The sequence below is a fragment of the Micromesistius poutassou genome (genome assembly GCF_964030765.1).
Source record: "Micromesistius poutassou genome assembly, contig: SCAFFOLD_4258, whole genome shotgun sequence".
Taxonomy (NCBI): domain Eukaryota; kingdom Metazoa; phylum Chordata; class Actinopteri; order Gadiformes; family Gadidae; genus Micromesistius; species Micromesistius poutassou.
This window is the reverse complement of record NW_028178551.1, coordinates 1-23,347: the sequence shown is the minus strand read 5'-3', so window position 1 is coordinate 23,347 and position 23,347 is coordinate 1. Positions and strand designations below refer to the sequence as shown.

At 47.0% G+C, this 23,347-nt stretch overlaps 4 protein-coding genes across 4 annotated transcripts; 2 read left to right on the top strand and 2 right to left on the bottom strand.

Annotated features, from left to right (window-relative positions):
* Positions 1 to 347: 347 nt before the first annotated feature.
* On the top strand, positions 348 to 11,778 carry LOC311373572 (transcription factor IIIB 90 kDa subunit-like; the record flags this gene model as incomplete). The annotated part of the gene is made up of 16 exons (XM_084490308.1): positions 348 to 521; positions 1,166 to 1,197; positions 1,475 to 1,547; positions 6,503 to 6,652; positions 7,303 to 7,396; positions 7,537 to 7,663; positions 7,974 to 8,013; positions 8,204 to 8,299; positions 8,643 to 8,921; positions 9,045 to 9,106; positions 9,445 to 9,526; positions 9,633 to 9,679; positions 9,888 to 10,162; positions 10,420 to 10,471; positions 10,597 to 10,846; positions 11,020 to 11,778. Coding segments are annotated over 16 exons (1,874 nt in total), but the record flags the coding sequence as incomplete, so codon positions are not given.
* Positions 2,057 to 5,981, bottom strand: LOC311373575 (BTB/POZ domain-containing protein 6-B-like). Its single transcript, XM_084490310.1, has 5 exons — positions 5,874 to 5,981; positions 4,712 to 4,961; positions 4,259 to 4,349; positions 3,880 to 3,998; positions 2,057 to 3,710 (listed from the first exon to the last, which is right to left on the bottom strand). The coding sequence occupies exons 2-5, from the start codon at positions 4,897 to 4,899 to the stop codon at positions 2,678 to 2,680; spliced, it is 1,431 nt and encodes a 476-aa protein (XP_084346436.1). The 5' UTR covers positions 4,900 to 4,961; positions 5,874 to 5,981; the 3' UTR covers positions 2,057 to 2,677.
* A 725-nt stretch (positions 11,779 to 12,503) lies between the features above and the next one.
* LOC311373574 (activator of 90 kDa heat shock protein ATPase homolog 1-like) lies at positions 12,504 to 18,129 on the bottom strand. Its single transcript, XM_084490309.1, has 9 exons — positions 17,744 to 18,129; positions 16,750 to 16,940; positions 16,118 to 16,200; positions 15,127 to 15,244; positions 14,759 to 14,856; positions 14,264 to 14,419; positions 13,578 to 13,679; positions 13,446 to 13,497; positions 12,504 to 13,096 (listed from the first exon to the last, which is right to left on the bottom strand). Exons 1-9 carry the CDS (start codon positions 17,821 to 17,823, stop codon positions 12,924 to 12,926), a joined length of 1,053 nt encoding a protein of 350 aa, XP_084346435.1. The 5' UTR covers positions 17,824 to 18,129; the 3' UTR covers positions 12,504 to 12,923.
* Positions 18,130 to 18,432: 303 nt separating this feature from the next.
* LOC311373576 (spermatogenesis-defective protein 39 homolog) lies at positions 18,433 to 22,793 on the top strand (the record flags this gene model as incomplete). The annotated part of the gene is made up of 12 exons (XM_084490311.1): positions 18,433 to 18,461; positions 18,857 to 18,952; positions 19,044 to 19,149; positions 20,189 to 20,329; positions 20,514 to 20,552; positions 20,829 to 20,893; positions 20,979 to 21,035; positions 21,558 to 21,650; positions 21,727 to 21,760; positions 21,921 to 22,023; positions 22,363 to 22,390; positions 22,720 to 22,793. Coding segments are annotated over exons 2-12 (836 nt in total), but the record flags the coding sequence as incomplete, so codon positions are not given.
* Between the last annotated feature and the right edge of the window lie 554 nt (positions 22,794 to 23,347).

Genomic DNA, 23,347 nt, shown 5'->3' with positions numbered 1-23,347 from the left:
GGCAACTCATATGGCTAATGGGCTACCCATATGGCAACACGTACAGCTAACAGGCACCTCTTACAGCTAACAGGCTGCTCATTCAGCTAAGGGGAACATACATGTCCTTACATGCGATTTCTACTAAGATCCTATAAATTCATTGTTTGCTGAGACACCATTTCTAAAACTATTACATTCACATTACAATCTGGCTGTTCCCATAGCTAATAGACTATAATATGTGGTAATGGGTTATTCCTACAACTAACCAACTGCTTTTATGGTACAGTGGTACTTTATTAATCATTAATTATCAGTATCAACAGGAATTGTGGTCATGATCTTTATCTCCCATGTCTTTGCAGGGAAGCGTCAGATCCACCAGCTGGGCAGCCAGCTGCAGCTGAACCAGCACTGCCTTGACACGGCCTTCAACTTCTTCAAGATGGTGGTCAGCAAGCAGCTGACCCGCGGCCGCAAGATGGCCCATGTTATCGCTGCCTGCCTCTACATGGTCTGCCGCACGGAGGGGACACCCCGTATCCTACACTGTGTGTGTGTGTGTGTGTGTGTGTGTGTGTGTGTGTGCTCGCACACGTGCATCATTTGGCTAAATTAATTTGTGCAGTTATGCAGATTCTGCCGAAAAGCATATAGCATGCTTATGCCACAAAGGATAACGATACATTATGGCATAAATGTGCGTAGCATTAGTATGGAGTTTGTGGACAAAAAAATTTAAGTTAAAGTTAAAGTTTAAGTTAATGGCCATACAAAGACTTTGTGTTTGTGGTGAGAGTGCACTCACGCTAAATGCTCTTAGGCAACTCAGTACATGTTTTATGGATGCCGGGTGAGATGTGACGATGGTCAAATCCTCCCCCACCAGTCGTTTAAGACCCTATGTTTGTATGTATTGGAGTGTCAGCATGGGGGGGGGGGGTCTAGGGAGGGGCCCTCTGTTGGCACATGCCCCCACCTCCAAATCTGACCGTTGGTTGGATTTAAACCTGTCAATCAAAATCTTGGCATGAGAATGTCAGGATCATGGAAGACAAACATGTATTTGTATAGACATTATCCAAAGATGCATTGTTATTGTGGGCCACCCTGACTAAACTGAACACGCCACCAAACATGAGTGAAGCTTAATAGCATGCCACCTTTCTTTAGCTAGCCCCAGACATGCTGTTGGACCTCAGTGACCTGCTGCAGGTACGTGACACACCAACACACACATCAGGGATATTCCACACCTCACTAACTACAACCTGAAACCGATAGTGTTAACCTAGCTCAACACTAATTGATGCTAGCTGTCCATGCTGAGGGTGTAGTTGTAGCTCAATGCTAGAATAAGCTAAAGATCATTATAACTCAATGCTATAAAATGCTAGCTGGTCATACCAATACCTCAACGCTATGTTAGCTGAACATACTGCTGTGTGTTCCCTTGAGGACCGAGGTGCTAAGAAATTGTTGTCCTATCCAGGTCAATGTCTACATTTTGGGGAAGACATTCCTCCTGTTGTCCCGGGAGCTCTACATCAACGCTCCTGCTATTGGTGAGATTAAACCACATGATCATTTAACATCTATTTTGGTGTCTGAAACGTTCAAATGGAGCTGAGGCTCAAACATTTCAGAAATAGAAAGGATAACTAGTTTCGGTTAAGTGAATGCAATGCCGTCCTGCCTATTGAGACTGGTAATACTGAGCGGTAATAGAACCCCCCTCATTTGAAATGTTGGCATGTTCAGACTAACAAGACAGACAAACAAGCGTTTTAAGACACGTATTTACATGCTAAAAACTGGTTAAACCACTGATCCAATGTCCTGTTCTTATTGAATCCAGAATGGATTTCATGAGCTTGTGCAAATTTAAAGTGCATCTTCCAATGGACTTGTTTAAACAGATGTATCACTGCTTTGATGGCATTTCCAGTTTATTCTTTACATGTTGAAACGGTGCGTTTTATTATAGTGTTCTGGGTTATTAGTTATCCACAAAAATAAGCACAGACATCCTTGGTTATATTCTGTAAAATAGTTAAAGTTTATGTAACACTTATGTAAAATAGACAAAACAGAAGGTGTAACAGACTGGGAAGAGAGTACACCAGGTATTTGTTGTAAACGTTGCCCTTGTTGTTTAGCTATTGCGACTAGAAACCATGTTTAAAAAAGTTTAATTATACTGCAGTGTCGGCTAGAGTAAAATGAATACACGTCACATGACAGTCCACCTGCTTCGTCTTTCCTGCATGTTTTTCGGGCAATTTATGATGAGGCTTTGTTAAGGAGGTCTGCCTTCATGTTCATTTGTAAAACATCATCTTTTGGTGGACTCAGAATCACTGACGCAGAGACATAAAACACAAGCACCGGTGTAGAGATCCACAGCGCGGGGACAACACAGCGTTCATTCAACACAGAAGTAATAATTCAACCTTCAGCATCATAGCGGTTTTCATTTAACCAGCAGCTCAGTGTTCAATACAGCATCAATAAGACGACAAGGCATCTCATCATAAACATCCAGGGACACATGACAAGCCACGAGGACTTGGGACCATAGATTTAAAATCCTACATCCTGGATTACATCTGAATAAATTAATCTGTACGAGTCCACGGATGAGGTCTGAGAGAGTTCAACAGTTCCCCCCCCCCCCCCCATGGCTCTTCGGGGCTCAACCAAAGAAGACCAGCTCCGGGATCTGCCCCCCCTGCACGCCAGTCCCATTGGTACTGTCCGAGGAGCACTGGAACTGGAAGGTGACCTTGCCGCACTGCACCTCCGTCACGCCCTCCTGGCCGAAGTAGCTGAGCTCGTTGCCGTCCAGCACGGCGCTGACGGTGTAGAAGGTGTCCTGCTCCACCTGCACCGGGTGCTCGAACCACACCGAGAAGGTGCTGCTGGAGCCGTCCGACAGGAACTTGGTCAGGTTCTGCGCCAGCGTGGTGCCCTGGCGCTTGAGTTCGATCTTGACGCTGTACTCGGCCTTGCCGCCGCTGGAGCCGTACAGGCCCAGGCCCGCCATGAAGATCCGCTTGTCCACGGCGAACTGGATGCTGTCGCAGCGGCCGCGGTACCGCCACTGGTTGCTGCGGTAGGCCGAGGACTGGAAGCGGTGGCACCGCTGGGGGCTCAGGCCGGTGCGCTGCGCCAGGGGGAACTCCAGCCACGGCTTCTTGGCCGCCGTGAACCACAGGAAGACGTTGTGCGTCTCCTCCAGCGTCAGGACGTCCGACTGTGCCGGCCCGTCGGCGAACTCCTCCAAGGTCATGGTGGGGATGCGCACCGAGTACAGCGCCTTGCCCAGGACGGCGCGCCGGTTGGGGGCCGTCACCACCAGGCCCTGGCGCGCGCACTCGGACGCCGCCCAGTCCAGCACGGCCTCGAACACCAGCGCCTCGCGTGTGTTGAGCGTCTCCCGCTGCAGGATGATCTCCAGCGTGGGCCGGTCGATCTCGCAGAAGCCCTCGGAGCGCAGGGCGAGCTCGGCCTGGGCGTCGATCACCTCCCAGCAGCGCTGCGTGAGCTCGGGCTCCTCGAAGAGCCGGCTCTGGGACAGCAGCACGCAGGCGTTCTTGGCCTCCAGGCTGGTCTCCAGGAAGGTGACGCAGGCCTTGGCCAGCGCCGGCACGATGTACTTCTTAGCGGCGTACAGAGTGGCCAGAACCGTGTCCGCCTCCAGCTCGATCTCGTCGCTGTACATGTATCTGGGGAGGACGACACATACAGATATATCTGGTTCATTAGGATGATAACAGACATTCTTACGGGCTGCTGCTTTAGCTGACAGGGTACTCGGGCGTAGCTGAAGCTACTACTAAAGTGTGGCAGTTTGCTGCACATTTAACATGAATAAGTGAATCTAGATGTTCTTACTTTAACATGATTAGAAATGCGGCCGGTTCCACGTCTGGGATGAGGATCTCCATCTCTCCCTCGGCCAGGTCTCCATAGAACATGGCACCGAACACGGAGCTCCCCACAGCCAGGACATACTGGAACCCACACAGAGCAGTTCAAACCACAAACTCCATCTACAGTTGTGGTCCAAAGGGCCATACAGGTGTTGTTGACAGCACACGTGTGAGTGTCCATCCAGATGTTTGATGGTTAGATCCACCGACTAGTTGGTACACTCCAGGGAGGGACATGATAATCCTGTGGTTAATGTGGCACTTTCAAAACAACATGGAGGACTATTTATATGCATAGTAGTACTAGTGTAGTACTAATACGCAACGTTGCAGCTGGTCACCTTGTGGGCAGGGACTCTCTGGGATTCGCCTGGTAGTCCGACGATGAAGAAAACATCGGCCATATGCTCGCTGTTAAACATCAAGGCATTCCTGCAAAGAAAGTTCCCAAGTCAGGAAAAATACTTTACAGGGCCTTGTCATCAGATTAAATAATGCACGTCCACCAAATAGTTTAAGCAATTAAATCAGATATCATTCAGACGCTTAATTATGAAAAGTGAGAGATTAAATATTTCCCCTTCTCTATTCATTCAAATATATATATATATATATATATATATATATTGTTTATACAACAAAAAAACATTGTGGCCATCTTGCAGCCTAATGCAGTAGCCCACTTATGGGCCACGACCAACAAGTTGGAAACTTCAGTGTGGGCCGACACATTGTAAACGGCTAAGTCTATTTACTGCTACATTTACATTAACTTAGCAGTACATGTGGTGTACCTTTCTCTCAGCGTGGGGTGGGTGGCCTGCCAGCTGCTGGGCTGGCCGGTGCTGCTGGCGCTGGGCTGGGGGTCGCTGGGCGTGGGCAGCGACTCGGGCTCCGACACCTGGATGAAGCTCTTCTTGTTGGACTCTGTGCTGCTGGGGAGACTGGTGTTGAGGCTGCTAGGGTACAGCTCGGCGGCCATCTTTGATCTCTAGTTCACCATCTCAGAGCATGCTGGCCGGTTGTGTCTCTCCTCGTCAGGATCTCCAGGGAGAGAATGAACATTAATTATCGTCATCTCTTCAGGATTGACCTCAAGGAAATCTTAATTTAAAGCAAGATATATTTCTTATATTTCGATTTTTGTAAGGCTTTCATCCGAAGTGAGATGCCCTAACACCAGATGTGTTGGGGCATCTTGCTCTAGGATGCCTACAGGAAGGCTAGGGGCAGCGAACCCACAACCTTTGGTCTGGGTGATGAACACCCTGACCTTAGCCGCTACAATGTCACATTATATATAAAAGACAATCACTGTAGAAATGTGTTCCTAACTGAAACCGACGGCATTGGATAGGATATTGCCTTGTCAGCATGAACAACGATACAGTAGATGCAACTCACAGTTTAACACTGTCAAAATAAGACTGACCAATCAGATGGACGGAGACATCCAACATCAACGAATCGCAAAGCTCCGCCTTTGGTTTATGGTTTTGTTTACTAAAAATGCACATCTAACAACACAGCATTGCTTATCGGTGTGAAACAGTAGTCATATTAAAAGTCACTTGTCGAAGCACGACAAGAGGAGACTTAGTGAATGGGAAAACAAACGTATTTGTCATCATTGTATACGAACACAGCGCTTAATCTGCATGGTGTGTCCAGCAGTAAGCAGCAGCATGGTTTACGGGCCTCAACGGTGACAACCACAGAACAGACTTACATTTAATTCAACATAAACTTTTATAGTTATGCAACCGTTAGATAGCTTTAATATGCAATCATTACAATTGCAGAAAACGCGTCGGAGATAGTCGATAACCAGAGGGCATTACCATTAATCACACTCCGCATCCATCATGACATTTAGGTCTGGAGCTCTTTACACCGATCATTCACACATTTGATTGAAATATGATTACGTCTATTTTAATATCTGTGTATTCTTACCTTAACACGGCGCCAACGAGTTGATTGTCACAGGATGAAACATTGATGTTTAGTTAGCAGGCAGCCATGTTAAAGCCAGTCGCAGTGAGCAGCAGGAGGGCGGGGTTTACTGCTGGCTCTCCTCGGTCCAGTTCCTTGGCCGGCCGCCAGGGCTGTTCACTCACAACAAGCCGCAGAAATGGCTTTAGTGAGAAACATGAGTTTGTGTTTCAGTGTTATGTTTACGGTTAAAACGTCTGTTTGCCACGCAAAATAATATCATTAAAATATATATTTATCACATATTATTTTTTAAAGAATATCATATATCACTGGCTTGTAGTCGTACTTGACACCCAAAAATGTGGGTTTCACGGTTTTCACGACACCCACATGGAATGTTAAAGTCGATTTATCTTATATAAATATGTCCATTACAGGAAAAACATTTTAGATTTGATCACTCATATATTTACAAAACAATAATCTCATTAGGTGCCATGGAAGCTTTCATCCAAAGTGTCTTACAATATCGTCAGTGCATACATGTCTATAGTCACGGGTGACCCCAGTGTAGTGTAAACACGCGGGTGGTTTGTTTTAGTTTAGAGGAGGGCAGGTTGTGACCGCCCCCTCCCCTCTCTCTGCAGACCCCTGTCTCTACATCCCGCGCTTCGCCCACATGCTGGAGTTCGGGGAGAAGACCCACCAGGTGTCCATGACGGCTCTCAGGCTGCTCCAGAGGATGAAGAGGGACTGGATGCACACTGGGCGCCGGCCCTCCGGCCTGTGTGGAGCAGGTAACCCAACGGAGAATACCGCTGTAAAGCCTCGTCAATTGAGGTTTTATTCAAACACACCAGAAAGTAGAGGCCTTTATGCACATAAGCTCCTATCCTCTTCTCCTCCATTGTTTTCTACTCCTTTTTCCTCACCTCTCCTTTGACCCTCCGTCTCCTTTCTTCACATCTCATCTCCTCCCCTCTCGTCCTCTTGCTCTCTTCTACCCTGATCTCGCTCTTCTCTTCCTCCCTCCTACCTCATCTCCTCTCTGCACTCCTTCCCTGTCCCTCCCTCTCCTCTGTTATCCTTCCTCCCCTTCCCTCTTCTTCCCTATCCTCCTCTCCTTCTTTCACCCCTCCCTCACCTCCTCTCTCCTTCCCTCCTCTCCTCCCGCCTCTCTCCTTTCCTCCTCTCTCCTTCCCGCCTATCTCCTTCCCTCCTCTCTCCTTCCCTCCTCTCCTTCCCTCCTCTCTCCTTCCCTCCTCTCTCCTTCCCTCCTATCCTTCCCTCCTCTCTCCTTTCCTCCTCTCTCCTTCCCTCCTCTCCTTCCCTCCTCTCTCCTTCCCGCCTCTCTCCTTCCCCCCTTCCCTCCTCTCTCCTTCCCTCCTCTCCTTCCCTCCTCTCCTTCCCTCCTCTCTCCTTCCTTCCTATCTCCTTCCCTCCTCAGCTCTCCTGGTCGCAGCACGGATGCACGATTTCCGGCGTACGGTGAAGGAGGTGATCGGGGTGGTGAAGGTCTGCCAGGCCACTCTGAGAAAGAGGTGAGCTTAACCATTTAAACATGTGTTACCTTTCTAATAAAACCTCTGCATGTTGAGATTTAAAAAGGGCTAGGATCCGTTCCTGTTCAGGCTGCAGATCCACCCCGCCCAGTGTGACTCTACTCCCCTCCTCCTGTCAGGCTCACAGAGTTTGAGGACACGCCCACCAGTCACCTGACCATCGATGAGTTCATGCGCGTGGATCTGGAGCAGGAGTGCGACCCTCCGTCCTTCATCGCCGGTCAACACAAGACCAAGATCCAGCAGGTGGGGCTCCTGACCCGGCCCTCATGGGGCCCGGACAGACGAGTAGGGGAGGGGGGGCTTAGACTCCCGGCCACAGAATGGTTCTGGGTTGGAACCTCAATGTCTGCAGTTACCTGTAGTTCCCTTGAGCAAGAGGCCTCCTGTTCCCTACCTACTCCTCACTGGCATGTATCTAAAAAGTATAAACTGTAAGCAGCTTTGAATAAAAGCATAAGCATTACATCCTACTTTGGGAGGATTTCCACTAAACCGGTCCTCATCCCTTTACCTCTGTCTGTCTGTCTCTCTTTGTCTGTCTGTCTCTCTACAGTTGGAACATGAGTTGGCTAAGAAGCTGAATGAAGTCGAAGGTGGGTCATATTTCTAACTTGTGTTTAAACACATTCTCTCTCTCTCACGCACACACACACACTAGGCTGTACACCACTTCATTCCTATGTTTTGATTGTTCTCAGTCTCAGCTCGTAAGGGGCTTTGGAGAAAAGCGTCTGCTGAATGACCTTAATGTAAATGACGCCGTGTGTCTCTCTTGTTGTCCAGGGGAGATCAGCGGCTACCGGGACGAGATCGAGACGGAGCTGGCCAACAGCATGCCCAAGCTCCGAGGGATGTACAGCGCCTTCGCCAAGCACACAGGTCCCTGACCCCCACCCCCCTGAGGCACACACTGCGTATAGAGCACAGGCCTAATCCCCTGCAGTAGTCAAGCTCAATATTAGCTCAATATTAACCCAGTAGGATTGTCCTTCTAAAACCAGTACCTTTGTAGTTTTACCTTGATCGATCTAAACCTGGAGGCTGTTGGTTCCGAGCCCAGCAGGCGTGTAGATCCCGACCCCTCCAGACCCAGTGGTGGGTCCCGGGCAGTGTTGCCAGATTGGGCCAGATTCGCGCTGCAGCAATGGCCCAATCTGGCAACACTGGTCCCGGATCAGAGGGGCTCCAGGTGAACACCCTCTAACAGCCCCTTACCATGCAGAGACCCCAGACGAGGAGGAGGAGGAGGAGGAGGAGCAGCAGGAGGAGGAGGAGAAGCTGGGCCTGTCCTTCGACCAGCCAGAGGGCGAGGACATGGAGCTGCAGGTGGCCGCCCAGCAGCTCACCCAGGACTTCCTGTGTCAGGTGCTGGAGGAGGTGGAGGAGGAGCCCGGGTCCAGGCCAGCAGGGGGCCTGCCGGGGTGCCGGCCGTGCTCCCAGTCGCTGAGCTCCATCCTGGGGATCGGACGCCCCATCCACGTCTCCCCGGAGGAGCCGGAGGGTAAGACTGGTACCCCCTCTGGAGCACGGGGACACACAACACATACACTCCATACACTGGATATATATATGTGTGTGTTTGTGTGTGCGTGCGATCTCCCCTTGACTCTAGTCGTGTTTGCAGACGTCCAGTCAGAGAGCGGGGAGCTGGACCTGGAAGGCATCGATGACCAGGAGATAGAGAAGGTCTGGACCCGTGCCAAACATTCTAGAACTACTTATGTTTCCTCCCATAACATATGATGTTCCTAAGCAGAGGATCAAGAACACACAACGGTTGTAATTATGTGTTTGAATGGTGTGCTCTGCTGTGCTCTGCTGTGATTGTATGTGAGGGTTTTGTATTTAATACGATAAGTGTGTCTTTGTGTGATGCTTGTGAATTTAGTATGATAACAGTGTGTCTTTGTGGGATGGTTGTGCATTATGTGTAAGTATGATAGCTGTTACCCTACATGTGTTACAGTTGTGTATTTAGTATGTCATATATATCGAGGGTGTGATGTGTGTTTCTTCTCCGACAGTACATCCTGAACGAGCGCGAGGTGGAGACCAAGACGGAGCTGTGGATGAAACAGAACGAGGACTACCTGAAGGAGCAGAAAGGTCAGAGGTCACCACGGCAGACAGATATATCTCCACCTGTAGCTCAATAGTCTCTACACACACTTCCCTAAACTCGAGACTTGATGCTTTCCTCCTCTGTTTTTAGAAAAGGAATTACGAATAATCAAAGAAAAGGAGCTGGGAACCTATAAGGTATGTGTGTGTAATTATATTATAATAATTGTGTTGTGTTGTGTTCTTCCGTTATATTGTTATTTTGTGTTATATCTTCAGGTGAAATAGTGAGTTACGTTGTGTTGGATTATTATTATTGTTATGTTGTGTTATATCTTCAGGTGAAATAGTGAGTTGTGTTGTGTTGAGTTCTTCCATTACATTGTGGTGTGTTGTGTCTCTTCAGGTGAAGAAGAGTAAGAAGCGCGCTCCCATCCAGGCGTCCACGGCGGGCGAGGCCATAGAGAAGATGCTGGAGCAGAAGAGGATCTCCACTAAGATCAACTACGAGGTGCTGAGGGACCTGAACCAGGGGGGCAGTGGACCCAGCAGCCCGCTGCCGGCCCCCTCAGAGTCCTCCTCCTCCAGCACCTCCACTGGACGGCCGCGCCCGCCCCGCCGCAAGAAGCCCAACCGCAAGACCAACAGCCTGGCCGCCACGGCCAGCATCATGGGCAAAAGGTACGGGCGGCAGAACAGCATCATGGGTAATGTGTGGAACAGCATCATGGGTAATGTGTGGAACAGCATCATGGGTAAATGGTGATACAGCAGAACAGCATCATGGGTAAAAGGTAAAGGTTTAATGAAAGCATTTTTGGTCAATGTAAGGAGATCAGAACAGCACTATTGGTAAAAGGTGCGGTCAGAAGAAAGACCTCACCTTACCAACGTTAAAAAGGTGCAACTTAAAACTTAAAAGTGTCCTTTCTCCCCAGACTCCGTCCGTTAGTGTCGTCCATACCAAAGAAGAAAAGAGACACGTCCCAGGTGAGCTAATGAGGCTCACTCACGCCAGCTAGTGGACTACGACTCACCGCAGCCAAAAGACTACAACCACCTCTCTAATTTCTCTTCCTTTCTCCTCTCCCCCCCTCCATCCCCCCTCCTGGCAGGTTAACGTGCCAACGGCTCCGAGGCAACCGGCTCCATCCATCCTATCCACCCCATCCACCCCATCCGTCCCACTCCCTCCAGCCGCGCCCCAAACATCAGACACACCTCCAAGACAAGCGACACCTCCACAGCCAGCCACGCCTCCCAGGGAAGCCTCGCCCCCTCGTGAAGCCACGCCCCCTCCGGAGACTTTGGAGGAGGAGGAGGCGGAGCCTTGTGTCAGCGTGATGCAGCTGATGGCGGGAAATGGTGCGTAGAACGTCGTTTGTACCTTAACATATTTCACCACGGTGTGTTCCGGTCTAACATTGGCGTGTGTGTGTGTGTGTGTGTGTGTGTGTGTGTGTGTGTGTGTGTGTGTGTGTGTGTGTGTGTGTGTGTGTGTGTGTGTGTGTGTGTGTGTGTGTGTGTGTGTATTTCAGAGTACGGCTGTGACACGGAGGAGGAGGAGGAGTTCTTTTGAACCCGACTCTCCTGACATTTGACCCCAAGACCGTCCATGCTAGGTCAGCACATCGTAGCGAAGCATTGGCTGGTCTCCCTGGTCTCTGATTGGCTGCTGGCCCGGGTCAACCAGAACCAACATCCATCCACACTCCTCCATTCCATCATGCCTCTTGACAAGTGGACTTTGAATGTTGTTTTGAATGTTTTTAATGTGGTTTTAAATGTGTGTATGTTTCTATGGCAGCTGCGTGTTTCATAAGAACTCCTACTTTGTGTAAATTGTGTATATTCTTCTAAGTACTGTTACTGTTATGGACTACATATTGTTTTGAAATGTTATGTACTGCTCTTATCTAAGGAGATAATGCTAAAAGATGCAAACGTGTAATTTATTTTAATACGCAGTGGTTTACAGTACTATACTGTGTACTGATATGCTATACTGTGTACTGATGTAATATTTGCAGCGTTCTACCCTCAAAATACACATGAATACACATATACATGAAATGAAAGCACATGTTTCTCCTGGTTCAGAAGGGAAATCGACATTTCACATTTAACATTCCCAATGTGTCCCAACCTTGAAGGGTCATTAACCCCGGACCAAATCTTCTGTGAAAGTAATAATAGAGGAATACATGCAATGTGGTATCTCTTTTGTCATGGTGGCAAATCTTCCCTGCCGTCTCTGACCCCGCCTCCTTTGTGATGTCAGATGATCTCAGCATTAAATGGGCATTACTCTATAGAGGGCTGCTGTCTCTTTTTTCTCTACAACATAGGGGGTTGGCTTTGCTCAGGAGGTACAGAGGGCTGACTTGTAACCGGAAGGTTGCTGGTTCGATCCTCCTAGTGTCGATGTGTCCCTTACCAAGACACTTAACCCTAACTGCTCCTGACGAGCTGGCTGTCGCCTTGCATGGTTGACTCCGCCGTCGGTGTGTATTAAACGTCACTTTGGATAAAAACGTCTACTAAATGTAAATACAGGCCGACAGACCTGTCAGAGAGTCTATCGTTCTTCATTTAAATTTGTTTACTTTATATACATCCAACTGCAACACCACTCCTAGAGTAGGGGAGGGGCGGTTCTAGGACTCGATCTTTAGGGGGTTAAGCCCAAAATAAGGTCTACATTTAGTTAGATCTGCACTGGTTTATTACGCAGGCTACACACTGGGAGGATGGGGGACATCCAGGATGTGGGTGATGTCAGCCCCACTAAATGGGGTCTAAAAGCTCCGCTAGACCGACTGGAGAAACGTCAATGATGTCACCTCTTAGACACTGCGATCAGAATGTTTTGCTTATTTTATTGTACAGAATGTCTTGTGGGTCCTGGTCCAAAACAAACTGAACTTATCTATGGTTCCCAGTTGACATTCCTGTGTCTGTGGGTGTTTGAAGAGCACAATAATCCTAGTCTTGAATATTCTCAGTGAACAATGTACAGACACGACATGTAAAACATTTATTAAATTAAATTGAAGAACACCATTGTCCTACAGTGAGATAGGGTTTGTCATAGGTTACATTCATTAGTGTACATTATGTTACATACTAGTGGGACAGTAGGGCTATTTCACTAGTAAAGCTCAGAAAATCCAAACCTGACCATATGACTTACTTATCCAAATGTCCCTGCTTTCAGTAGTACTGATAGTGTTGATAGAGTGTCAATAGATTACAGGTAGAGTGCTATTGTACCCGTTATCAATAGAGTTCCAGGAGTGTGTCAATATAGTGTTGTGTAATTGTGTCCAGACAGTCAGCAGTAGATGGTCTGTAGTTTCAGTAGCGTGCTGGTAGACCGTGTCTGTGTCCTAGTGTCAGTACCGTAGTACATCAAGAGAGTGTCTGTTGAGTCTCAGGATCGTCAGTAGGGTGTTGCTCCGTAGCCAAAGGTCTGTTTGATGGCTTTGAAGTAGTATCTCTTCCAGCCCTCCTTGGTCCGCTCCTCCTCCCCAGAGGGGACGCCCTTACAGTCCATGCTGAGCTCCGTCTCGTCCCCCGCGCTCTTCAGACGCAGAGTGATGGTGGCGTAGTGCTCTGCACAAACACAACAAAACAACACAACACAACAACTCAGTCTACAGAGCCAGGAGAGATTCAGATTCAGACAACAGGATTCTGTTGCAGGTGTGTAAGATAATACCACAGTGATTACAAACTGTATATTCCTCTTACAACTCGAGAGATGAGAAACGTTATGCAATATCAGGTTAATGTAATAATATTGGGATGATATAACGGTAATGTCATAATGAGATGATGATGCAATGATAATGTTATTTTTAGGCTCCAACAATGAAAATAATGTAATTCCTTGTGAGAATGCTGAGAATGGTGTGCGTATGAGTGTGTGTTTGTGTTTGTGCGTGTGTGTGTGATCTCATACCACTTGGCCAGGTCTTGAATCTCCACCTCATGACAATCTTTTCATCTGGAATCTGTTGAAGGACCATCTAGTTGTGAGTACTAGTTCTAGCACTTCTTTAAGGGCAGTGCTGTTAATATTTCAGGTTCTCACCAGTTCAGAAAACTCTCCGTTCACGTTCCCGTCCAACATCTGGAACTTTCCTCCTCGACACCCGTCCACCTGGGCGGCTGCGTGGGTGAAGACCTGCACAAACTGGACCGGGACCACGGGTTAGGGCCTGGACTCGTCTACACATCACACTGCTTATTGAGTCATTCAGCGGAGGCTTTCACCTACAGCGGTGTACAGGGACTTCAGCTGCATGTCATTCAGGAGCAGGTAGGGGTTAGGGGGCGTCTGGCTCTAGGATACCTTCCCGTAGAATTTGGACATTGGGAACCACTCGACTAACCTGCCCTTAAGTCTTATTGTAATATCCCACCAGGGTGGAGGCTGTTTACAGTAAAATTGTAATTGTAAATTAGTAATTAATCATGAAGTTATGTGTCATTGTGCGGAGACATTGTTGTGTTGTGTTGTGTTTCTCATGCAAGACCTGGCTAAACCGAGTTTTCATTAGCCTAGGTTATGGTATATTCAATATAAGTTGAATAAGAAAAACAAAAAAAAATCCAATGATGCATTCTGATGTACAACCCCAGCACAGCGGCTGGCCTAAAGGATATAATGGCTGAAAGTGTGCAGGCCCAGGTACATAATTGAATGCGCTCTGCATGTATTCAAACATGTATTGTTATTAATATTATCCAGAATCACCAGGGCAGCGATGTCCTCACCTCCTGGTTGATGAAGGTGCGGTACAGCTCGTCAGGTGACGTTATGAATGTCTCCTGCAGACTGAAGCTGCTGGTGGCGATCCTGACCCCTGCAGTACTGCTGCTGCCCTGCTGGGGGCCCTTAGGCACAGCCTTGGCCGGCACACTGGTGGAGATCTGTGGAGCAACATAGACAGTATTTATCTGATAGTTAGAAAAGGCCAACTTCTGGCCAAGTTCATCTTTCCTTCTGCGTTCACCGGTTCATGTATGACCAACTAGTTGAGAATGTTAACACGGATATGTTCATTGCTGCGACACATCCTCTCCACACTACAGTGCTCAGAACCAGTGATATCAAAACCATACATGCAAGTGCCGTTATTAAACACAAACCCAACCCCTACCTACACTGTGTGTAGGTAGCCTGCATCCTTCAGACTTAACACAGTAAGTTGTGTTCCGGCAGTAAGAATCAAGGCCGTTAGAATAGAGAGGAGGCGGATCATCTCCTACCTGAGTGGGTCTGCTGGTGGTGACCTGCTTGGGTGTTGGCGCTGGTGGAGGCTGGCTGGGTCCGCTGGCCGTAGGAAGAATCATCCCCTGAGAGAAGGCTGGAGCACAGACACCAACCGGTCACACAAAGACCATCTACTAATACTAGTGCCCCTTCAGGAACAACTCCAGATGGACCTGAGCATCAATCCCTACATGCACCACCGGACCTTCTGGTGAATGGAATGATGGTTACCGCCACCTCGACATCGATTGGATAAAAACCAACCTGAGACCTGAAAAATGCGGTCATAGGCCAAAAAGGGTTGGGCTGTTCTCGATGCCGTTGGCTGTATCTAAACCATCTAGGTATTTATCTAGAGGTTCACCTGATTTGAGGAGGGTCACGTATTCTCCCAGGGCTTTGCGGACCTTCTCCACCCCCTCCTTCTTCATCAGCCCGAGGAGAGGTGTGACCGGTTCGTCTTTACACAGACTCACCGAGATCTGCAGTCACAAACACACAATCACAAACACACAATCACAAACCACACAGTCACAAACACACAATCACAAACCACACAGTCACAAACACACAATCACAAACACACAGTCACAAACACACAATCACAAACCACAAACACACAATCACAAACCACACAGTCACAAAACACACAGTCACAAACCACAGTCACAAACACACAATCACAAACACACAATCACAAACACACAGTCACAAACACACAATCACAAACCACAGTCACAAACCACAGTCACAAACACACAGTCACAAACACACAATCACAAACCACAGTCACAAACACACAATCACAAACCACACAGTCACAAACAGTCACAAACCACACAGTCACAAACCACAATCACAAACACAGTCAAGAACACACAATCAGAAACACAGTTACAAACCACACAGTCACAAACACACAATCACAAACACACAATCACAAACCACATGTACTGTCAGGTAAGGCCTTTTTTCTGAGATGTTGGTGCAATAAAAGACAGTAGAGACAAAACACAGTTGTATAAGGATATTACATAAAAATATGTAATGTATACAATTGCCAATTATCAAGTGTGCAGTAATAACTACACATTTGGGATATGTAGCACTTGACATCTGACCCCTCACTAACCCCACCCAGACCCTCACTAACCCCACCCCCCCAGTGTACATAAGACCCCTGACTAACCCCACCCAGGGTACATATTAAGACCTCTCACTAACCCCACCCCAGGTACATAAGACCCCTGGCTAACCCCACTCAGGGTACCACTCAACTACAACCCCCTGGTATCCTGGTGACTCTAAGTGCTTGAGCGTTCCTCGCTACTGGAGGCCAGTGTGAGGAAGCTTACGTCCAGGTCGTCCATGTCGTTCTCATCAGAGAGGTTCGCCACCTCCAGCGTTCCTTTGTACTTGATCCCGATGGCGGTAGTTCCTGCAACACAAGGGGGCAAACAAGTTAGATGCCTGCTCGGACACTGCTCCTATAACAACATTCATAGCAGTCCTTTCTGTTTAAGTTGTTGATTTAAAAAAACGAATTAAATACGTAATGTAGTTTCACTTTCACTCTATAAGACTTGAGTATAGGTTAAATTAGTTTGGTTTTATTAGTAGTTTAAACAATGTCTACAATCAGATGGAAGTGAAGTGAGGACCCATGGATATTCAAACGGATGACACGTCTCTGTACAGAACTGATTTGTGATTATCTACCTCTTGTTTTCTCGAATAAGCAGCAGTATAAACTTTTTTTTTTTTTACTTTGTTTGATTGTTCTCAACCCCATTTGTTAAAGATCGCTTGAGGTGAAAGCATTTTGATAAATAATGACTAACTGCACCTGTAACTGTAACTGTAGGCCTATCCAGTAGAGAGGGTTCAAAGGCAGGTGTAGACTTAACCAGGTGACTCACCTAACCAGACGACTCACTTAACCAGGTGACTCACCTAACCAGACGACTGATTTAACCAGGTGACTCACCCATCCAGGAGGCTTTGATCACCCACTCGTAGAAGAAGATGAGTTTCCCTTTGCGGTTGTTGATGGAGGCCTCTCCCTCCAGCTTGGTGACGTCCGTCAGCCGACAGCTGGCCCCGTCCCGCTCCACCCGACAGCCCACCAGGAGCTCCGTCAGCTTGTCTGTGGACCAGCCCGTCACATCGCGCTCCGTCCTGGGGGGGGAACACACACACACACACACACACATACATATGAAGCCATCAACCCATATATATACCGACACACAATAATACATATACTGATATACATACAAATACATAGAATATACATACAAATACATAGAACATACATTTATACGTACCAAAAACATAATATATACACACACAAATACATACACATACAAACACATGTAACATATATACACACAAGCACATAGCACACATACGCACACGCACACAGGTCTACATACGCGTGCACACACACACACACACACACACACACACACACACACACACACACACACACACACACACACACACACACACACACACACACACACACACACACACACACACACACACACACACACACACGCACACAATGCGCGCGCGCGCAAACACAGCGGGCAGAGTTGGACCCCACAAACTCGGATATAAATATCTCCGCATGTGCTTACCAAGCTGCGCTCCTAAAATAACCTTCTGGATCCTTCTGTTCTACTACGACCACCAGCCGGCTTCGATAAGCAAGGCTACACACAACACATTCAGCTAACGGCTCTTAAGAACTAGACACAACTTAATAAAGTTTGCAATACAGCCATCTAATCAGTATATTCAGTAGGTAGGCTACTGGATGCCTCTAGTCAGACGTCTGGCCGTTGCCACCAAACCCACCAAACCACGGAGCGCCTTCCAGCAGATGATAGACTATAATTGTTGCGTTAGGTTTTATTCTTTACGATGTGAACGTAGACTCAAGTATTCCTTCCCACCGCTTTTATTTTTCCACTCACCAATGCCAGTTATTGACGTTGGTCGCGTCGGACCTCTCCTCCACTATCCAGCGGGGGTCTCCTTCTCCCCACTTGGCCATGGCCGCACCAAAGTTTCACTGGTTCAAAAAAATCACTGGCAAAAAAAATGAAAAAAATAAATAGAAACAATTATCCCAACACTTCTTTGGAACAGTGTACAGGAATTGTTTCCAGTAAGGCAGGGTCGTCCTATAATAATATAGGCTACCTACAATAATCCTTATAATTATCCGTAGCCTCTGCGCGACGGTATTAAAAGGTTCTTTCAATGGGGAAAGTATGTTGACAGAAAGATGAGTTATTCCATTTATCGACAGCGCGTCATTTATATATCTGAACCCCTCGCCTCGTCTGGCCTGCAGCACTGCGCGTCACCGGCGCCGACAGCTGCCCCCCCTTGCCCCCCCCCCCCGTGATGTACAATAACTATTTAAAAAAAAACTCAAAAGGAAATACAGCAGTTTAACCCTTCAAACATAAAGGCCAGAAAGTTGTATGCCTTTTCAGCATGGATTGATTTTATGTTTTAATTTAATTTATGCCTGTTACGTTGTTATCTTATCCTTTCAGCCTATGGTAAAAGTGCGGGTCTAGTTTATGGCAAAGTTGTCCCTCTTGACTTCCCGTCATCGTAGTGCAGCAACGCCGTGACGACTACATCTCCCAGAATGCACTGCGCCACCTGAAGCTGCAAAAGGTAAACTGCTGGATCTTGATTCTTCTTCATTCTCCTCCATATCTCATCATGTTATTGACATTATCTACAGACATTCAACGTTCAGCAAATTCAGTTTTCATCGTACGAGTCTCGTAGGACCAACTTATATTCGATTATCTGCAAGATACAAGATAGTTCCTGTACCATATCCGTGTTAGCAATCTGACATGTTGACTTGTCCCTGTCAAAGACACACACCGACTCATGTACTTGGGGTGTGTGTTCCCCTGTGTGCGAGGTTTTACTCATAGTAGAGAATACATACATAGCTACACACGCACTCTCTGTTTAGCCAAAGACATGCGTGTAGATGTCCATGCCGACCAGGTTGAACTGTAACATGAACAAGCAGAAGACTGCTGTCTTCATTTCAGATGTCGAGGGCCAAAGCAGACGAAGATGATTACTGGAACAGCAGCAAGTTTGCACAAGCTTTCATCTTCGACGACGAGGATGACGATTTTACACGGGTAGGCAATTATGAAACCTGCCAGTCACCGAATTTACACACTCATACAATAAGCTGGAAACCACTAACATTTCATTGTTTTGTGACGGCAGCTCAAAGAGTCCAAAAAGGCTGTGAACAGCATCTCCGCCCTGGTGGATGAAGACGATGATGACGATGACGTGGAGAAGGTCAGCTGGAGCGGAGAGCCGGTCGGAAGTAAGAAGAAGCCTTCACATGTTTCTAATTAGTGGGGAAGCTGAAATGTGATAAAGTCGTTTGCTATTTCCCTCATTCCTATTCCCTACAGTGAACACTATAAGTACACTATTTAAGGAACAAGTGTAGGGGGAATTTGGAAACACATTTTGCATGGGATAGCGATCTGTCTGATGTGTATTGGTTTCATTCACAAGCAGACATGTGTTTCATGTCCCCCTGTGACGCTCATTGGCATGAGGAAGCTGTAAGTGGCAACCATGTCGGCTCGATGAATCTGATGACAATGACAAACTGCTCATTGTGGAAATGATATAGTTGGGAGAAAAGTGTAGGCAGACAAATATTTTACTGTGCATTTTGGGTATTATGTAGTGAACTAAACAGCGAACCTAGCCTGGGAACCAGAAGAATCTCAAAGTACAAAAAAGTAGCTGTGTGCACATCCCACCTTCTGGCCAGGTGCAGGACAAATAAAGTTATATAGAGTGAAAGAAATGTAATGTCCACAGCACTGATTAAGCTCCCATATTAATTTAATGAAAAATTCACAGCAACGTTTCGGCCATTTCGGCCAACGGCCATTTGCCTGAAGAAGACCCAATAGGGTCGAAATGTTGCTCATGTTCATGTTTTATTTGCCATGGCATATGAGTATGGCCTCCCTCCGCCAGACAGACATCCAGTAGTGGCCCGGGTTGGGCTTATCACAACCGTATATCTAATATGAGATATGATGACTGTACAGAGGTGGTTCCCAATGGGAGCGCCATTAAGGAATTTGCATTAATTATTGAGATGGCTGCCGCTGATGGGTCACACTTTTTGTTGTTTTTATTGGTCGCCCCCTTGGAAATTGAAATGAAGCGAGAGGTTCCAGACTATAAGCCATTTAGGAGTGGTTCTGTCGATAGAACTAGATCTAGATAGATGGTCACTGAAATGACTGCACAATGCTGACGCCCTGTAGTGCACTATATAGGCAACAGGTGAATGAGTGGACACTGACCAGCCATGTTTCTGCTCCTGTGATCTCCAGGTATCTCCTGGTCCGTGAAAGAAACAGCGTCCAAACTTCGGCCAGCAGGGGACAGCAGAGAGCTAGGCTTCCCCAAGATCAGTGCTTCGCCTTCCCTACCCAAGAATAACTCTGTGTATTCCCTCAGCTCCCTCTTTAAAGGTACAGTACTCATACCCTTACCCCTTACCAAGTAGGCCCTTTAAAGGTACAGTACTGATACCCTCACCCTAATCCAGTAGATTATCTAAAGGCCAGACTCTCTCATCTTGTTCCTCACTATTTTCTTTGTCCTTCACAACATCAGACTGAATCAAATATTTCTCTCTCTCTCTCTGCTCTTCAGTTAAGACCAAAGTAGGCGGCATCCTGTCCTCTGCTGATTGTGAGTAGATCATCTGTCTTTAAATATGTTTTCATGGGCTTCGTGACCATGAGAGGGAAGAGAGTCAACATCACCATTGAAGAGAGGAATGTCTACGAATCTATCATGCATCTTTTTATCTGACACACTAAAATAGTCAAGATTGGTTAAAGGCTTTATTGCAAGGCAGATTCCGGGTATCCTTCCAGCTCAGTCAATGTGCTGGTGCAGAAGCTTCTAAAGACCAGATTCTAGAGGGTTCTACTAACTAACCTCGGAGGATTTGTGATTCTGCAGCGTTCAGCGACACGCCTGCCAGACATTACGCACCAGAGCTACGGAAACCAAAATGTGAATACAAGGTTAGTATCCTCTGGGCATGGTCATGAAGAATGGTGGACTTCAAAGTAGTTCCACTAAAAGTGATTTTATTCGTACCCTTGGCAGGACTACATCAGTAACTGGTCACCCGAAGAGACCGTACTGAAAATGCAACAGGGAAAGGTAGGAAAACCTCTACAGATTTAAGAATTAAGACTGCACTGTACAGCCTGCGTGCGTGTATGCAGTGGTGGCTGAAGCAGAAGTGGACGTGTGGAAGCGGAAGTTTTTTTTTGCGTTACCACTACCAGTTGAAGTGTGCTGTACTGTACCGTACGCGAGATTGACCTTCTCTGAGGTTGGCCAAATTGACCGCGCTCTGCTTCCAACTGGGCTGCGCTGATCAGCCCTGGTGGCTGTTCAAAGCAAGACAATTTGTCTCTCAAATTGTAGGGATATAGATATAAAACTGGATGAGTGATGAAAGTGTCAGTGTGGTTGTGTCATCGACTCAAGAGTAACGAGTCATCAGTTCGAGGATGGACACACCTTCGAGTGGAAAAACCCGGTTGTAATGGAAATGGAAATCCCAGCCGCGCTTGGCTGTGTATCGTGAAAACAACATAGGGGGTGTCTAACATGCAGGCAGCAGGTGCCAGCCACCCAGTTTAGTGTTGATTGTGCCTGGTTGTGTGAGTTGTGCAGGTGGTTTCTCTGGAACGGTTCCAGTCGCTGCAGGACAAGATGCTCCTATTGGACAAGGCTGTCGATGGGCATGACGGGAACATCATCACAGCTGTAGGTCTTCCTCATCATCATCATCATCATCCTCCTCGTTTTGATTTGAATAACTCAAATGTTCTCTCCATTTCAGATATTAATCTATTTGAAGAGATCTTTGTGTAAAGGTATGTGTCCTCCAGTGTTACCACACAATTTGTTCAATTCCTTCACTGAATTGTTAATACAGTGTACTGGATCAGAAGGTTCACCGCCCAGGTCCTAGTGTCCACTCCGTTAACTACACAGAGCTGCTGGTCTTCTCATCTGCCCTGTTCCCCTGTGTAGAGGTTCTGTTCCGAGAGCTGGTTGCCAGGGAGACAGCCCTGCGGCACTACATCCACTACCTAAAGGAGAGCGGCGACCAGAAGGTCCTACTGGACCTCTTCAGGTCAGAGGTCAACCCATCACCCAAAACCGGGCCTCAACCCTAACCTCCTCATACCTTAACCCAAACCTTAACCCTAACCCTGACATCTTAGCATCTTCATTATTGTGTTTAATACTACTAATTGTATTAGTTTATTGTCTGGCATTATTAGTGATTATTAATTATAATATATATATATATTTATATGTATAAAAAATTATGTGTAGCTGCTGCAGTGTCGGGTTGTTAAGAAAGTAACAATAGGAAGTGTTATGTTATATATTGTTATTATATTATTATTATATTCTATTTATATTCTTGTATCTCAAAGCACCACCTGTTCCTGTTTCTCTCCTACAGGGCTTTGGGCCGGACTGAGGATGAGGCGGTATGTACTGTAACACAATCTTTTTACTATGTCTAATTTTACTCCTTTATACTACCCATAGTGTTAATACTGTAATACTACCTCTACTCTATCGTTGCTACTGTAAAACTTTCTAATACCTACAATCTCCTGTTTCTACTGGTATCTTCTGTCTCCATGGTAACTGTTTCCTCTAAACCTGTTGTTACAATCATCCTGTACTATTGGATGACATTTCTTTTACTTTTACACTTTATATTAAAAATATGTGAGAGGTGTTGGTAGGTGGTGTCCTGGTGCATGATGGGTAATGGGTGTGTGTGTGTGTGTGCGTGTCTCGTGGTGTGTAGCTGCTGCAGTATAAACATCACCTGACCATCTCTGATGAAAACAAGCGGAGAGACTTCCTCAAGACCTGCCTTAGGTACGTTGCTCTACCTCTGCTATGATTAATGCAGCGTTTACATTTTTAAGACTTTTTTACAATCATAAACAAAAAACGTAAAAGCTGAGCTGCTGGTGATAGGAATCATTGTATGCTTGTGGTAGGCTAAGATTATCTGGCCTAAAATGCTGTTTCTCGTCTAATTCAGAGTGTGAATATCTGTTTAAATATTACATTTTTTTATTTTTTACATAAAAATCTATATTTACGGAGAGCCGTTGCTAAGCTTTTGGGGGCCCTACGTGCAGATTGTTGGCGGTGGGGGGGGGGGGGGGGGCTGGGGGGTTGTACGTCCGCTGGTTGTTGGCGGGGGGGGGGGGGGGGGGGGTGTGAATTGTACGTCCGCTGGTTGTTGGCGGGGGGGGGGTGAATTGTACGTCCGCTGGTTGTTGGCGGGGGGGGTGTGAATTGTACGTCCGCTGGTTGTTGGCGGGGGGGGGTGAATTGTACGTCCGCTGGTTGTTGGCGGGGGGGGGGTGAATTGTACGTCCGCTGGTTGTTGGCGGGGGGGAGGACTGCGCTGATAAAGGGTG

Coding starts and splice junctions, on each gene's coding strand:
- LOC311373574 (XM_084490309.1), bottom strand. CDS start 17,823: ATGGCCAAGTGGGGAGAAGGAGACCCCCGCTGGATAGTGGAGGAGAGG. Junction 16,201..16,749: donor GATCAAAGCCTCCTGGATGG/GTGAGTCACCTG, acceptor CTTGTGTTGCAG/GAACTACCGCCATCGGGATC. Junction 15,245..16,117: donor ACGACATGGACGACCTGGAC/GTAAGCTTCCTC, acceptor TTGTGACTGCAG/ATCTCGGTGAGTCTGTGTAA.
- LOC311373575 (XM_084490310.1), bottom strand. CDS start 4,899: ATGGCCGCCGAGCTGTACCCTAGCAGCCTCAACACCAGTCTCCCCAGC. Junction 4,350..4,711: donor CACCCCACGCTGAGAGAAAG/GTACACCACATG, acceptor CTTTCTTTGCAG/GAATGCCTTGATGTTTAACA. Junction 3,999..4,258: donor AGAGAGTCCCTGCCCACAAG/GTGACCAGCTGC, acceptor TGTGGGTTCCAG/TATGTCCTGGCTGTGGGGAG.